Source organism: Oryctolagus cuniculus, chromosome 11, assembly GCF_964237555.1.
Source record: "Oryctolagus cuniculus chromosome 11, mOryCun1.1, whole genome shotgun sequence".
In the NCBI taxonomy this organism is placed as follows: Eukaryota; Metazoa; Chordata; class Mammalia; order Lagomorpha; family Leporidae; genus Oryctolagus; species Oryctolagus cuniculus.
In genome coordinates, this window is record NC_091442.1 from 57684250 (window position 1) to 57701057 (window position 16808).

The window sequence follows — 16808 nt, forward strand, 5'->3', positions numbered from 1 at the left end:
TTAAGCTGCGGCTTGCAACTCCGGCATCCTATATCAGAGAGTCGGTTGCAGTCCTAGCTGCTCCATTTCTGATCCAGCTCCCTGTTCATAGACCTGGGGCAGCAGAAGATGGCCCCTGCACCCACATGAGAGACCTGGATGGAGCTCTGGGCTCCTGGCCATTTGAAGAGTGAACCAGTAGATGGAAGATCTCTCTCTGTCACTTTGTCCTTCAAATAAATAAAATAGATTTTTAAAAAACAAAATAAAAATTTGCAAGATGCTCTGTACTCAAGTACTATGGAGCAGACTATCGTTATGTGCTCAAACCCTGAGACAGTTCTGCAAAGCAAACCACAACTGTTAATTATTTTTTAAAACATACCATGATTTTAAAATATATTTTTAATTGTGTTGTATTCTGCCAGCAGAAAATATAATGAAAGTTTGCCGTGGTCAGGAGGAGTCATCTTGAATGCCCATCATCCCTTTTCCTATGCAGAGAGAATTTTGGGCAGAGGGCAGAACTGAATTTAAGACAAGGCTTCAAGTAGGTCTTCCAGGATCAGAACTCAAGAAGAAAAATAGGCATCTACTGCGGAAGATAGTCTGGAATTTAATTAGGAGAACGAAAAATGAACATATTCTGAAGGAGTCCCAGGGCAGGTTGCACCATGGTGTCCGATTTCTCCTTCCCCTCTTAGCTTGAGTCCTTTGAGAGCATTCCAGTAACAACTCTTGCTCCCCAAACTTGAACTTCTTAAATCTTCCAACTGCCCTTGCCAATGGCAAAGCCTGGGAGAAAATCCTTGGTCCCCTTTACCACTCTTTCACCATATGTATTCTGATACCCACATAGTAGAGAAACCAACGTGCAGAGGAATGAAGTGGCATTGCCTAAGATTCTCTCTCCCTCTCTCTCTCTCTCTCTCAGCATGCAGTTTGTGACAGCATCAGGATGTAGATTCCAAGTCTCTCAGGCTGGTTTTCTTCCTACTATACCAGGCTGCCTTTTTCCAGTCAGGTTCAAGGTTTCGGAGGGCCAAGGGGCAGAGTGTGGGTGCTGAAGGCAGTACAGTCTCACGCAAGAAGAGATGGCAAAGTGGCTTTTTCTGTGCAGTCGCTGCTGTCCGAGCAGGTGCGGCTGTGATGGTGGGGAAAGCCTGCAGCAGTGGGAATTAAGGAGAAAGACGTCACACATGTTGAGACAACCTGGGGTTCTAAAGTTGGTTGGAACTTTCACAGCCCACCTGTTGAAATATTTCTTACTACTACAAGTCATAGGTAAAGTAAACGGCAGTAGCAGTGAGCCTGAACCCCTGTAATGTAGAGGTGGGACCCTGTCTCTCTGCAGTTCCCAGAGCCTGAAGCGGCCTTGCCTGTCCCTTAGCAGGAGTTCACTGCAGTGAGGGAGTGGCACAGCCAGCCCTCCATGGTTTTCATCACTGGAGTCAAGGGGTCATTTGCTTCTCTAGTAAATAAAACCCTGTTGGCCAGTTTTGTGCGGAAGGGTTTGTTTCGGGGAATTCCAGATCCTGGCAGGGAAATTCCAGGTTGCAAATCCAATGGTATCTCTGCACTCGCCTTCCCTCATGGAGACTTTCTGGTTTATGGTCCTGAAGCTCTCGCTTTCTGAAACAAACTCATGTGTCTTTTATTTGCGGCTTAATTTTTCCAATCAGTACTACCGGTCTTTCAGTTTTTCCTTGACCCATCCTTAAAGATTAATGTTTCTAAGTCTTTCCTTTTCTCTTCTGCTTCTGACTTTGCATACCTTCCTTGGCTGAACTGTCTGTTTCCATTCCTTCACCTATTGTAAGTCAGCCTTGACCTCTAAAAGCCTCTCAAATTCATAAATCCAGTTGCCCAACGGACTTCTCTATTTCAGTATTTCAGGAGTACATGAAACTCACTGTGTCCACATTTGAACTCATCAAGTGGTCCTAAACTTGAAAACAGGCAGACAAGATTGCCAGATATTCTTATTACTACAGGGCTAGTCCGCATTTTCCACTCACAGGACTATGTTATAACATATTTTGTAGGATAGACGTGACCTTACAGGTTTGTGTTGGGTAGAGGTGCAAATAATTTCTGTTCAGTGGAACCAATAATTCTGGAGATTACAACTTACGATATGGTTGGAGGTTAATTTGTTGTTTTGTATCTAACCTAGCCATTCATTACGTTGTCCATGTATATACACCAGCTTCTCAAATACTCTTTGTTCAAGTTCAACATGTTATTGGCTATCCTTTATAATGAATAAGTTGAGTAAAATCTTTTAGCACATTTTACCTTATATTTGTATGAGAGTTATTATTTTGCCTTTCAAGATAGCATTGGAGTATTAAATAAAATATTCATTTGAAAACAAATTTCATTCTTAATAAAAAATATCAATACCCCTTTAGTCAAGAAGAAATTTTAACTTGGCTCTGTTTCTTCCTTCTCCTCATCCCTCCCCTCCCACATGAATGTAAGCATAATTGGTGCTGGGCTTAGCCATGGCCATGGCTTGACTGTGCTCCCTCTCAAATTCATGTTGAAACTCCATTCCCATTGGATCCTTCTGGGGAGTGATCAAGTCACAGCTCTGCCCTCATGACCGGATTGGTGTCTTGTAAAGGCCCCAGATTGCTTCTTTGTCCCTGCCACTATGGCCATGAGAGGAACCATCCAGGAGGAATGGGGCTGTCCCAGACGCCCAACCTGCCCACACCTCGATCTTGGACTTGGACTTCCACCCTGCATAACCGTGAGAAATAAATGCCTATGACCTACCGAGAGCCCAGCATGAGGTATTCTGTCCTAGCAGCACAGAGGGACTCAGACAGCCGCTCATGTCCTAAACATCCCTGAACCCCCTCCTTTCCCCTCCACTCCCCGTGTTCCTGCCTTGGTTCTGATCACCACATTTCTCCTCCAGTGTCTGTGGCAGCTCAATTATTTTCCTCCTGCCCTGGCTCCCTCTTCGGTCCATCTCCTATATTTCTGCCAGAGTGACATTTGTAGCAGGTGAATCTAACCGTATCACTTCATAAATGTTTCAGTGGTTTCCTATATTCTGAGGCTAAATAAAAAGCCCAACAACACAGAGGATTTTGGTTCATAATTTGATTTCTAACCACTTTCTCCATTCTCATTTTTGCTCTTTCTCCCACATGCTCCCCGTCTCCCACTAGGCACAGGTGTATTTTCTGAAGATGCTACATGGTATTCCATTACTCTCTGTCTCTGCACATGTCTTCCACTCTGCTTGAATATCAATGGTCTGTTGCTTCTTCTACTTTTCCCCTTTCTATGTTCAGCCTTCACTCTTTTGTCCAGACTTGCCCAGGCATGGTGACTCCCGGGAAGTCAATTTCTCTGTGTCCTGCTGGTATTTAATGAAAAGTAACTGCTGATTTTCCTACCATGTCTTTCACTAAACTATAAGCTCCAATGGTCCCGTGAGCATCCCCACCTAATCTGTAGAACACTCATCTTGGCAGAGGGTTCGTGGGAAGGCAAGCAAGGGCCAGTGGTGATGAGGGTAGGGAGGTGGAGCTCAGAGGACCAGGGTGCACAGGTCATGGTCAAATCCAAGTACAGGCAGCAAAGCTGCTCTGAGGCTCAGAAATAGCCTGGACTCCTGCACAAGCCAGGCATGTGCTCTGACACAAAGAGGGCTGGCTTGGGCGTGAGGAGACTTGGGTCTAGATTTGGCTCTGACCTTAACTACTTGCCCATCTTGCTAAGTATTTTCCTTCTCTGAACGTTTTCAGATTGTGTCAGCTCCCTATATGGTTATAAGACTTAAAGGAGGCCAGCACCATGGCTCACTAGGCTAATCCTCCGCCTTGCGGCGTCAGCACACCGGGTTCTCGTCCTGGTCGGGGCGCCGGATTCTGTCCCGGTTGCCCCTCTTCCAGGCCAGCTCTCTGCTGTGGCCCAGGAAGGCAGTGGAGGATGGCCCAAGTACTTGGGCCCTGCATCCCATGGGAGACCAGGATAAGTACCTGGCTCCTGCCATTGGATCAATGCGGTGCACCGGCTGCGGCGGCCATTGGAGGGTGAACCAACGGCAAAAGGAAGACCTTTCTCTCTGTCTCTCTCTCACTGTCTACTCTGCCTGCCAAAAAAAAAAAAAAAAAGACTTAAAAGAGATATGTCTGAAAGTGCCTTATAGTTACTAGAAGCTTTTTCTACTAGAGGGGCTGTAGAAGGTCATGTGGATAGAGCCAGGGACCTGGCTCTGCCCATCTCCAGGAGCAACACAGCGATAATCATTTGAATCACATCTCAGAAAATGACCACTGTGTGGACCAGGTAGCTATTACCTTTGCCTCAACTACTTAAAGAAGAACAAGAATAAAGAAAAGAAGATAAAGAACAAGATAAAGAGAAGGCTGAGGAAGAGAAAAGAAGATACCGAGGTATAAGGGAGAATGGAAATTAAGAATATGGTGGCAGGTGAATGCCGCCACTTGAGATGCCTGGGTTCAAGCCTCAGCTCTGCTCTCCTGACACCCATGTGAGGGACACAGATTGGGTCCCTGGCTTGAGCTTCATTCAGCCTGGCTTGGGCCCTGTCTGTTGTATTTGGGGGAATGAACTGACAGATAGGTGCTCTCTATCTGTCTCTGTCTCTTTGTCCTTCAAAGTAAATAAATACATTTTTAAAAAAGAGGCAGGAAGCAAGCTTTTGGCCTAATGGCTAAGATGGCAGTTAAAATGACCACCTCTTACATGGAGGTCTGGGTTGGAATCCTGGCTCTAGCTCCTAGCAATGGGCACGCTGGGAGGCAGCAAGTGATGGATCAAGTGTCTGGGTCCCTATCACTCATATAGATGCTCCAACCCCTTTTCTGCGAGTCAAATGCTTATCATGAGATCTAGCCTCTTAAACTTTTAGGAGCATCATGCATTATTATTATCTATAGACATAATGTTGTACATCAGCTCACAGGACTTGAGTCATTTTGCATAACTAAGATTTATAATCTCAGAATAACAACTCTCCCTTTCCCTTCCTCTTAGTGCCTGGCAACCACCCTTCCACTCTCTGCTTCAACATATTTGTTAAAAATTTATTAAAGATTTATTTATTTATTTGAAAGGCAGAATGATGGAGAGAGAGGGAGAGACAGAGAGACCTCCCATCCACTGGTTCACCCCGCAAATGGCCAAAGCCAGGAGCCAGAGCTCCTTCCTGGTCTCCCACATGGGTGATAAGGGCCCAAGCACTTGGGCCATCTTCTGTTGCTTTCCCAGGCACATTAGCAGGAAGCTGGATCAGAAGCAGAGCAACTGGAATTTTGATTGATGCTTCAACCTAGGCTGCTGGTGTTGCAAGCAGCAGCCTAACCTGAACACTGGCCTGAGGCTTTACGTGACATCTCACGTAAGTGGTATCAAACAGTGTTTGTCTTTCTGCGACTGGCCTGTTTCACTTTGCATGATGTCCTCAATTTCATGCATGTCATGGTATATTGAAATATTTTCTTCTTTTTTCAGGCTTAATAATATTCATCATTGTGTGTGTGTATGTGTGTGTGTGTGTGTGTGTGTGTGTGTGTGTGACACTTCATCCAGTCATCTGCTGGTGGACATTTAGGTTGTTTCCATGTCTTAATCACTGTGAATAATGCCACAATGATCATTGTGGTGCCAATACAAGTGTCTTTGAGATCCTGATTTCAATTCCTTTGGATAAATACTGAAGAGTGGGATTGCTGGATCGCATCGTAGTCCTATTTATAATTTTTGAGAAACCTGCATACTGTTTTCCATGCATCTGAACCATTTTCCATGTTTTGTGTGACCTAACATGTGCCATGTAACAGGTGTAAGCTGATATCTCATTCTGATACTGATGGTTAGTGATACCGAGCATCTTTTGATAGAACTCTTGGCCATTTGTATGTCTTCTTTGGAGAAAACACTGTTAAAGAACTCATTCAACCCAATAGACACAAAGGGTATGTCTCTGGTGCAGTAGTTAAGAGACTAAATCTTATATCAGAAGGCCTGGGTTCGCACCTGGCTGTTTCTCTTCTAACCCAGCTTCCTGCTGATGAATACCTTGGCAGGCAGCAGATTGTTTGACTACTTGATTCCCTGCCATCCACCCTAGAGACCTGGATTAAGTTCTGAGATCCTGGCTTCAGCCTGTCCCAGCCCTAGTTGTGGGTGTCTGGGGATTGAATCAGTGGGTGGAAAATCTCCGTCTATCTCTCTGCCTTTCAAATAAAATTAAAATAAACAAAAATGTTTTAAAAGAAGAAGGAAAAAAATGTAATGCTGCAACAAGAAAAAGCAAATAACCTGATCAGAGGCTGGGAGCCATGTCTTTTAAATGTAATTATCCAGGAATATACTCCCTGTAAGTGCCTCTCTTTCCCAGCCTCAAAGGGAGGGCCAGCGTTTGACCAGCGTCAGGCCACCAGCAGAACTGACTGCAAATCCAACCTCCCGCCCTCAGAGATGCTCACTTCACAAATAGGACAGATGTCGGCCTGCGCTGCCTCAGACAACAAAAACTAAAAAGCGTCTCCCTGGCTCTGTCTCTTAGCACACGTGGTCTACATTTCAGCAACAGGAAAACAAGCGAGAGGGCTGTGAGTCTGAAACTCTGGATCAGGGTGGGAGGGTGTCTCTTCTCGCCCCTTCCTCTCCATCTCCACCAGGCTCTCCTGGAGGCAGGTGGAGACTTTGCCCCTCTGAGGATGAAGCTCCCTGACTTCTGTAAGGCGAGCTCAGCAGGGCTGTGCTAACCCCGATTTGCCTACTCAGTTGTGTGTTCTGAGCAACACCCAGACTGTGCCACTGTGCCTGTGCTCACATCTCTCCTGCAGCTGCTAACAAGTAGTGGATTAGCAGCTGGGACTTGATACAGCACTGTGATGGGACGTCCTTCACTTCTGGGAGATAATTACAGCTACTAAAAGCAGTGTACATGGGACCCGTGCTTCTTAAGTCTGAGAACCCATCCCACCTAGCTCTGCCTTTGCTGGTGAAGTTCCTCCTTCCATATGCATTGCACAGACATTCATCTTGGCAATATTGAACTGTTTTCTTAGCTCCCTGCCATGATTTTTTTTTAATTTTTTTTTTTTTTCACAGGCAGAGTGGACAGTGAGAGAGACAGAGAGAAAGGTCTTCCTTTTGCCGTTGGTTCACCCTCCAATGGCCGCCACGGCTGGAACACTGCGACTGGCGCACCGCGCTGATCCGATGGCAGGAGCCAGGTGCTTCTCCTGGTCTCCAATGGGGTGCAGGGCCCAAGCACCTGGGCCATCCTCCACTGCACTCCCTGGCCACAGCAGAGAGCTGGCCTGGAAGAGGGGCAACCGGGACAGAATCCGGCGCCCTGACCGGGACTAGAACCCAGTGTGCCGGCGCTGCAAGGTGGAGGATTAGCCTAGTGAGCCGCGGTGCCGGCCTGCCATGATTTCTTAAAGGGTGATAGAAGAGGAGATTGAGAGAGATTGTGAAAAGATAATTAGGGGCCGGCGCTGTGGTGTGCTGGGTAAAGCTGCTGCCTGCAGTGCTGGTATCCCATATTGGTGCTGGTTTGAGTCCCAGCTGCTCCACTTCCAAGCCAGCTCTCTGCTATGGCCTGGGAAAGCAGTAGAAGATGGCCCAAGTCCTTAGGCCCCTGCACCCATGTGGGAGACTGGGAAAAAGCTCCTGGCTTCAGATCGGCGCAGCTCCAGCCGTTGCGGCCATTTGGGAGTGAACCCATGGATGGAAGACCTCTCGCTCTCTCTCATTCTCTATGTGTATAACTCTGACTTTCAAATAAATAAATAAATCTTTTTCAAAAAAAGATAATTAACCAAATGTCTAAAACATTAATCAGATCTGGGAACCCACTGAGACCCCCTGCCTCAGCAAAGGCTACGCTGTCAAAGAAGAAATCTTTCATTCTTCTAGATAATTATAAAAGGGAAATCTACAAAATCTTTCCCTCACTTGCTTGAGAGACTCCGTACATTTAATTTCTACAATTATGTAGGTCACTGAATCTGATAAACCGTATTTTGTAAGGCACATGGTTATTTTCTATTCCATTTTTAAAAGTTAAAATAAGTTAGCACCACCAATTGCAAGACACATGCTGATTGCATAAGTGTTAGAGTGTGGAGAAATGTGTGCCTTTAGATCAATGGAACACAGCATTTCTGACAGTAATCTCTCCTGCGATAAGGAAATCCCATCACCCTGGCAGAAAAAAAAAGATAACTACTTGAAATGCTTTATTCCTGGAAATGCTGTCTTTATTTAGTTTTTGCTTATTTTCATTTATTTGAGAGACAGAGAGAGAAAGATTGTCATCCATCCACTGGTTCCATCCCCAAACACACTCCATAGATGTGGCTGAGCCAGGGGAGGCCAGGAGACAAACTCCATCTGGGTTTCCCATGTGGGTGGGAGGGACCCAAGTTTTTGAGCCATCACGGGCTGCCTCCCAGGGTGTGCATTAGCAGGACAGAACTCGGCACACTGATATGGGATGCAGGCCTCCCAAGCTGTAGCTTTATTGCTGTATCAAACAGCCACCCCACCTTAGCGATGTCATTTCCCTGGCAAATCAATTATAATATTCCTGGATACTGACATTTAGCCAAAAATGGGGCAGTTTTGTTTAGAGTAACAGATGCTGAGGGTATTGCATGAATTTCCCAGACACATACAACCACACAGATCTGCACCCAGCCTGCTTTGCTGGGCATCTTGGCATTTTTCTTGGGTGAGGCTGACATCTGCTGGCCAAATCACAAATAAGCACAGCTTTGTGTTTTAGGGTAAATCAGTTTTTGGCAAGGAAGTCTAGCTATGGAGAATGTACTACACGTTTTCAGTTTGAATTTGATGAGTGCAGTAGTTAATTTACGTTTCCAATTCTGTATGCTATAGCTGAGTGTGAAGGGGCTCTAGGAGGAGAACTTACCCTCAGAGAGTCTTTTATTATTTTTTTAAAGATCTATTTATTTACTTTGGAAATTCAGAGTTACAGGGGTGGAGGGTGGGAAGAGAGAGGGATCTTCCATCTGCTGGTTCACTCCCCAGATAACCACAATGACCAGCACTGGAGCTGTGTATTAAACTTAGGTGCTGGGGCTGGTGCCATGGCTCACTTGGTTAATCCTCCACCTGCGGCATTGGCATCCCATATGGGCGCCGGGTTCCAGTCCCGGTTGCACCTCTTCCAGTCCAGCTCTCTGCTGTGGCCCATGAGGGCAGTGGAGGATGGCCCAGGTGCTTGGGCCCTGCACCCGCATGGGAGACCAGGAAGAAGCACCTGGCTCCTGGCTTCGGATTGGCTCAGTACCGGCTGCAGCGGCCATTTGGGGAGTGAACCAACAGAAGGAAGACCTTTCTCTCTGTCTCTCTCTCTCACTGTCTATAACTCTACTTATAAAACAAAACAAAACAAAACAAAACAAAACAAAAAAACCTTAAGTGCTCTCTGATGTGGGACTTGCACAGCATCATTGCTAGGCTAAACTAGCTCACCCCAGTTCTTACCAGGTTTTTGCATCACTTAGACACTCTTGTTAGCTGCATATACACTAAGAATTGTTGTCTTTTTTGAAAATTAATGCATTTATCAGTATGTAATGCTCCTCTTTAGCTCTAATAACTTTTCCTGCTTTAAAGTCTGTCTGAAATTAACATAGCTGTTCTTACTTTCTTTTGATTAATATTAGTATTGTATATCTCTGTCCACCCATTTACTCTTTTTTTTTTTAAATTTATTTATTTGAAAGGCAGAGTTACAGAGAGGGAGGGAGAGAGACAGAGAGAGAGAGCAAGCTTTTTCATCTGCTGATTTAGTCCACAAATAGCCACAATGGCCGGAGCTGGGCCGATCTGAAGCAAGGAGCCAGGAGCTTCTCCCGTGTCTCCCACATTGGACCATCTTCCACTGCTTTCCCAGGCCATAGCAGAGAGCTGGCTTGGAAGTGGAGCAGCCAGGACTCGAACCAGTGCCCATATGGGATGCCGACACTGCAGGTAGCGGCTTTACCAGTTACGCCATCATGCCGGCCCCAACCCCATTTACTCTTAATCTACATGGATCTTTATATTTAAGTAGATTTCTTATAGACAACAAGCAGCAGCGTCATTTTTCTTGATCCACTTTGACAATCTCTGGTCTTCAATTGCTATATTTAGATCCACTGATGTTCAGAGTTAGCACTCACTCAGTTGTGTTTTTATCTATCACATTCATTATTGCTCCCTTTTTGTTAACCTCATTCTTTTTATTTTTGTCTTTCTATTCTTTTCTGCATTTTTGTGCTTTCCATTTAGCATTTTTTAATGTTTGCATTTCTCTCTTTTATTAGTGTATCAGTTATACCCCCCTTTTGTAGTGGTTTACCTCATTTGCAAACTTCAAGAAATCTTTTAAAAATTCATGGAGGGGCTGGCACTGTGGCAAGTGGGTTAAAGCCCTGGCCTGAAGCGTTGGCTTCCCATATGGGCGCTGATTCTAGTCCCAGTTGTTCCTCTTCCAATCCAGCTCTCTGCTATGGCCTGGGAAAGCAGTAGAAGATGGCCCAAGTCCTTGGGCCCTTGCACCCACGTGGGAGACCTGGAGGAGGCTCCTGGCTCTCAGCTTCAGATTGGCGCAGCTGCAGCCGTTGCTGCCATCTGGGGAGTGGACCAGCGGATGGAAGACCTCCCTCTCTGTCTCTACCTCTCTCTGTAACTCTGTTTTTCAAATAAATAAAATAAATCTTTTTAAAAAATTCATGGAAAATGATGCTGTGAAAAAATTATGCATGGATTCAAAAATTGTTTGTACCAAAATAAAATTATCTTTAAAAAGATGTGAAATTAATTAATTTGTTTTTATTTATTTGAAAGGCAGAAGGATCGAGACAGAGAGATCTGCCTTTGACTGGTTCTCTTCCCAAATGCCTGAGGCAGCTTGGGCTGAACCAAGTGGAAGCCGTGAGCTGGGAACTCAATTCAGGGTCTCCCACAGGGGTGGCAGGGATCCAAGTAGCTGAAACGTCCCCTGCTGTTTCCCATGATGCATTAGCAGGATTTGGACTTGTCTTCTCATTTCTTATATAATTATTGTGATTAATTTCACTTATAGGTAAGTGTGTGTGTGTATGTGTTCTGATATACATATACACACATACAGAAAAATTGAACACACTTGTTACTTTGAATGAACAGCTATCAATCAAGAAATAAGAAAATTATGAATTTATAGTTTACTTTCACTTATTCCTTGGTGCTCTTCCTTTCTCCATGTGGATCCAAGTTTCTGACTTTATTATCTCCCTTCTCTCTAAAGAATTTATTTTAATGTTTCTTACAAGAGAGGTTTACTGGCAGCAACTTTCTTAAACTTTTTACCTGACAAAGTCATTTTTTATCCCCTTAAACCTGAATGATAATTTCACTGGGTATAGAATTCTAGTTGGGAAGCATCCCCCCCCCCCTTCAATATTTCGCTCATTCTCTTCTTGCAAGGCTCCTGAGAAGAAATCTGGGATAATGCTTGCCTCCAGCCCTCTATGAAGAAGGTGCTTTTTAAAGGCTTATGTCTGGTCTTTGATTTCCTATAGTTTGATGTGATATGTACAGGTGTGGTAGGTTGGCTTTTATTTTATTTTTCCATTTTTCCTGCTCAGTGTTCTCTGAGCTTCCAAGGTCCGTAGTCTGGTGTCTGACATTAACATTCTCTGTGATTATTATTGTTCCAAGTGTTTCCCTTTTTTTCTTTGTCTTCCGGTATTTCCATAACACGTTACACCTTTTGTGGTTGTCCCACATTTCTCGCTCGTTCTTTTTGGTCTTGATCTTTGCTGTCTTTGCACTTTGGGCAATTTCTATCTACGTACCCTAACACTGACATTCCTTCCTCGGTCATGTCCAGTCTACCACTGCCCATCCAAGGCATTTGTCATTTCCGTTTTTGACTTCTAGTCTTTCTTTACTGTTTCTTAGGATTTCCTTTTCTCTGCCCTCACTGCTCATCTGTTCTTGTCCACAGCCTGCTTTATCCACCACAGCCCCTCTGTCTCCATCTGCTCAGTGCCTATAACAAACTACCTTGGGCTGGGTAATCTGTAAACAACGGAAATTACTTCTCATGGTTACGGAGGCCGGGAAGTCAAAGATGACGGTGCTGGGGAGGCTGGCTCTCTGCTCCACGGAAGGCACCTTCTTGCTGCATCCTCCCCCAGGGAGGGGCAAGGGGCTCCCTCAGGCTTCTTGGACAAGGGCGCTAACTCCATTCATGCTGATTGAGCCCTTCCTTGTGACCTAAAAACCCCGTAAAGGCCCCACCTCTTAATACTATGACATTGGGTGTTAGGTGCCATGACATGAATTTGGGGAGGCATCGATGTTCAGAGCACAGCCTGTTTGTGTGTTAATCACAGTCGTTTTAAATTCCAATATGATCATTCCAGCATCACTGAGACAGCCGAGCCTCATTCTGATGCCTGCCTTGTCTTTCATCCTGTATCTTTTAGTAAACGTCTCATCATTTTTTAGCAGCGATGCTCCTGCTACAAGGAACTTTAGAGACATGGTGGTAAGCTGGAGGGGACTGTGCTCTACAGCCCTCAGCCTCTCAGCGAGTTTGTACCTTGGACTGTGGACTTCACGTGGGTGTCCCAGCCGCCTCCCCCTTCAGTGGCACAGGACGGCCAGAGTGGCTGGAGTTGGCTGTTTCCCTTCCCTCAGCAGGTTAGGGTCTGGGAACTGGATGTTTGTGAGGCCAGGGTCTTGCTGAGAAGAACAGAGCTCTGGGGTCTCTCAGAAGAGATTCTTCACTCCTCCCCTGCCAGAGCGTAAGAGGACTTGCTCAAGCTTCGAGAAGTACCAGTCCTGGAAGTGCAGGGGCTCTGGTGGCTGGATCCTCCCAGGGTTTCTAACTCATGTGCAGACGCACTGATCCCAGCAGCTCCCTCGCTGTAGTCTGGGTTTTTCTACTTCAGTCCTGGTTCCTGCGGAGGTCTGTGCCTGGGGGTTTCTTCTCTGGGAAGGCACAAATCTCTGTGTTTGCTTGTCAGTTTCTTTGGTTTGACAGCAGTGGTTGTTCCCTGATGCCCATCTCTCTGCTGGGTCCCGGAAGAGTTGTTGGCTTCTCCATTTGTTTGACTTTTCTCTGGCTAAGGATGTCCAGCCCTCTCCATGCCAGACAGAGGTCAGCGGTCTTAAATGTTCTCACCGTCACAAACGCCGGTGCTGCCCTCTAACATTTACCTCCCCTGAGAGTGACAGTGTGCTGTCCCCTCTTACCTTCAGTTTCACTTGGTGTCATTTCAGTTCCTGTGGTCAACCACAGTCCAAAAATAATAAATGAAAAATCCAGAGATCAACAACTCACGCATTTCAAATTGAGCCCTGTTGATGAAATCTTGCATTCAGGACATGAGTCGTCGCTTTATTCAAAGTATCCTCTCTGTGTACGCTGGCACCTGTTATGTCAGTTATGAGATCGGCTGCTGTGGTGCCACCGTGTGTGCGTTCAGGAAGCTTCCAGGGTTGGTACTATCGGCTTGGGTACTACCCATGGTTTCAGGCATTCATTTGGGGTCCCAGAACATATCCCCTACAGGTAAGGGGTGACTTGCATCCATACAGCCATACCCTCAGAGGTAAAAGTAGTGAGCAGGACAGTCAGAAGAGTCATTAAAATCCAAAACTCATAGAGAACAGAATTAAAAGATTAGAACCATAATGATCTTTATGAAAGAGGGCAAGTAACACAGAAATTTTGGAGTATTAGATGAAAGAGGTGTTGGGATAGGAATACCCCACTTTGGATGCTACCAGGGTATCCAAAATGGACAGAGCTCTAAGCAAGACTCGTTAATTCAAGGAAGATTTCAATTATTACCATGTTGGGGAGGAGAAACCCCACATTATCCCTGATTCCATCATCATTGTGGTCCTAGTAGGTAGGTGGTAAAAAGAAAAAAAAAAAGCACTTACTTCTTGAGTCTTTGCTAGCACAAATCTGGTAGATGTTGGGGTGCCTGGATCTGCTTGACCAAGGGCTCTCCTCCTCCTCACTGTTGCTTTGCATCTGTAACCAAAATCCCAGCAGATCCATCAGAAACAAGGAGGCAGGTGCACTGGGAAGGTGCAAGGTGGCAGGCAGGTTTAGGAAGGAGTCTGAGCACACTTGAGAGACTTTTCTGCTGTGCCAGGGACCCAGGAGTGGGAAGGGCAGGAGTTGAGGTGCAGCTCGACATTCGTGAGAGGTGAAAAACATGCAAATGACATTGCTAACAGTCACGGCTTCTGTTTATGTTAAGTACTGGAGAACTTTGCCAAGGATTCCCACACTCTGTGGCCATCTGTAGTAATGTCTGTAGACCTACACCAGAGGAATCCTGAGGTTTAGCAGGGCCACAGCGTGGAGAGTTGGTGGTCTCAGAGGATACGCCCATCTGAAACCTGCTCTTAGTCCTGGGGGAGCATGCCCTGATTACCCAGAATCCCCAGACCTGCTGATCAAAAGGCCTTGAAACACTCATAGGCCCCTGTACTGGCTTTGCCCTGTGTCTGACCATCCATTAGTGTATTCACCTGGTTGACGACTGGTCAATGGCTGCTTATATGGGCACGGGGTTACGGCGTTTGAATGTGTGGTCTGGGGTGCTCACGCATGTGTGCAGAAAGTCCCTTACAGGAAAGATCTAGGCATGGGGAGAGAAGGGAACAGCCGGGGCTGGGCTTGGCTCTGTCCACACTGCCGTGTTCTAGCACAGAAGTCCTAAGTGCCTGAGAATTCTGAATAGGCTTATGGTAACATATTTGTCAAAATATGTTTGACTTAATAGCTTTGTGGCTCAGCTTCCATTTGCAGTCTCATGAACACCTCTGCTAATGACAAGGGCAGGTGTGCTTGATGAGGTCAGATCAGATCAAATGAGACTCACAGAAGCAGGGCAGGTGTCGTGGTGAGGGAGGTTAAAGTGGGCACTTGGGAGACCGGCATCCCATTTTGGAGGGCTGGTTCAAGTCCCAGCTACACCACTAGCAACCCAGCCTCCTGCTAATGGGCATCCTGGGAGGTAGCAGATAATGGTTCAAGTACTTGGGTTCCTGCCACTTACGAGGGAGATCCGGATGGAGCTCTGGCTCCTGGTTTCAGCCTAGTTCAGCCCTGGATGTTGCAGGTGTTTGGGGAGTGAATCAGTGGATGCAAGTGCTCTGTGTGTGTGTGTTTCAAATAAATAAAATAAAACAATAAGCAGTAAAAACAATTATAAAAGCATTTCTGTAAACCTGAAAACCCTTAAGAAACTGGACTAATTTCTCTTTCTATATGTATTAACTCATTTCCAATGGTTTCTTTCCTTCATTATTTATTTATTTGAACATGTACACACACACACACACACACACACACAGAGAGAGAGAGAGAGAGAGAGGGAGGGAGGGAGGGAGGGAGAGAGAAATCTCCTATCCCCTGATTCACTCTCCAAATGCCTACAATAGCCAGGGCTGCATCTCCTTTGCCCAAGATTTCCTACTGCTTAATTTTCTGGACAAGAATCCAGAGCCTTTCTCTGCCAGCCTTCACCACACACCTCCAGCTCACTCACCTCCTCCCAGTAAAATGCACCCTGCAGCTGGTAGATTTGAGCCTGACGTGGTTCTGACCTCCCTGGGCTCAGCGTCCACTTCTGCTGGTTGGGGAAGAGGTTCGACGGCTCAGTCCTTGTGTCCAGGGGTTGCTTCTGAAACAGGCTCTTTCTTGCCCTCCTCTTCCTTTTCCAAAAAGGCTCATCCTCAGTGGAATGGGCTCCCTTGGCGGTGGCCTGTAGCTCCCACAGTTCTCTCCGCACCTGTGCAGGGTTTGCACTCCACCGTGGATCTTCTCTAGGCAGAGAATGTGTGCAACAGGGTGCCTTGCAGATAGGCTCCAGAGTTTGCGATGATGAGAACACCATGGGCATTGCCTGCTGTGTTTCCTCTTTAGGGCGGGAAGCGCATGGAGAGGAAGAAGGGGACAGCTCCATGTCTCCTTCAGGGAGTACAGGAGCTTCCTGGGGGTCTCGCTCAATCCCAGAGCCTTGCTGGAGGACTAGTTTCTCTCCTCTCACTCTGTCCATCACTTCCCACACCACTTGGTCCAAACTGTTCCTTTTCTGGGGGGTGGGGGGCAGTGACAGCCGATCCCGGGAACCAGTATACAGGCACATTTTGGAGATAGCTTTCCGGAGGCGGTCTCGGGGTGACTGGGGTTCAGGCTCTGGGGCCTGAATCCTGATGGAGGGCACATCAGATGGGTTGTAATTCCAGAGCAAGTGGGATGGTGTGAACTTCTGGACAGGCGTCTTGGACACATAGGAGTAGAGGCAGAAGAAGGCATCAGCAGTGACAGCCAGGGTTTGCACTTGCTTAAATCTGCCTAGATACAAGAGCAGAAGATGGTGAGTCCAGGGATCATGAGCAAATCTCTCCTTCAAAAGCCTTCCCCAATTCAAAACTCAGAGAGGCTCCAGTTTCCCCACTACTGCTTCCTGTTTCTAGGGTTTCTGATGCTCGAGTTTCCCTTTCTTCATTTTCTTGAACTCTTGACTCCCCCATCTCACCACAGATGCTCCCCTTGGGAACAGGAAGTGGGAATAAGATTGAAAGCCATTGTGCTGATCTGATTCAGCTAAAGCAGCCAAGTCTTAGAGGAAGCCCCAGTGGCCTGGAAGAGAAAGAGGCAGGCATCCCAGCTCTCCTTCCTGCAGGAAGATGGCATGAGAGGAAATAGAAGAGTGGAGAGAAAGTGGGAACTGGAGCCCGTGGGCCCTGCTGCGAAAGGCCGGAAGTTCAGGGAGTGGAGTGGGAGTCTGTGA

General features: G+C 46.4%; 1 protein-coding gene across 1 annotated transcript in view; it reads right to left on the minus strand.

The window, feature by feature from the left end:
- Positions 1-575: 575 nt before the first annotated feature.
- Positions 576-16808, minus strand: part of TESPA1 (thymocyte expressed, positive selection associated 1) — a 43922-nt gene continuing 27689 nt past the window's right edge. Inside the window, exons 10-12 of the mRNA XM_017341920.3 lie at positions 15561-16369; positions 13939-14032; positions 576-1142 (exon numbers count right to left, since the gene is read on the minus strand). Of these exons, the coding sequence (XP_017197409.2) occupies positions 1060-1142; positions 13939-14032; positions 15561-16369 (986 nt within the window). The 3' untranslated portion in view covers positions 576-1059. The remainder of the gene's footprint in view (positions 1143-13938; positions 14033-15560; positions 16370-16808) is intronic.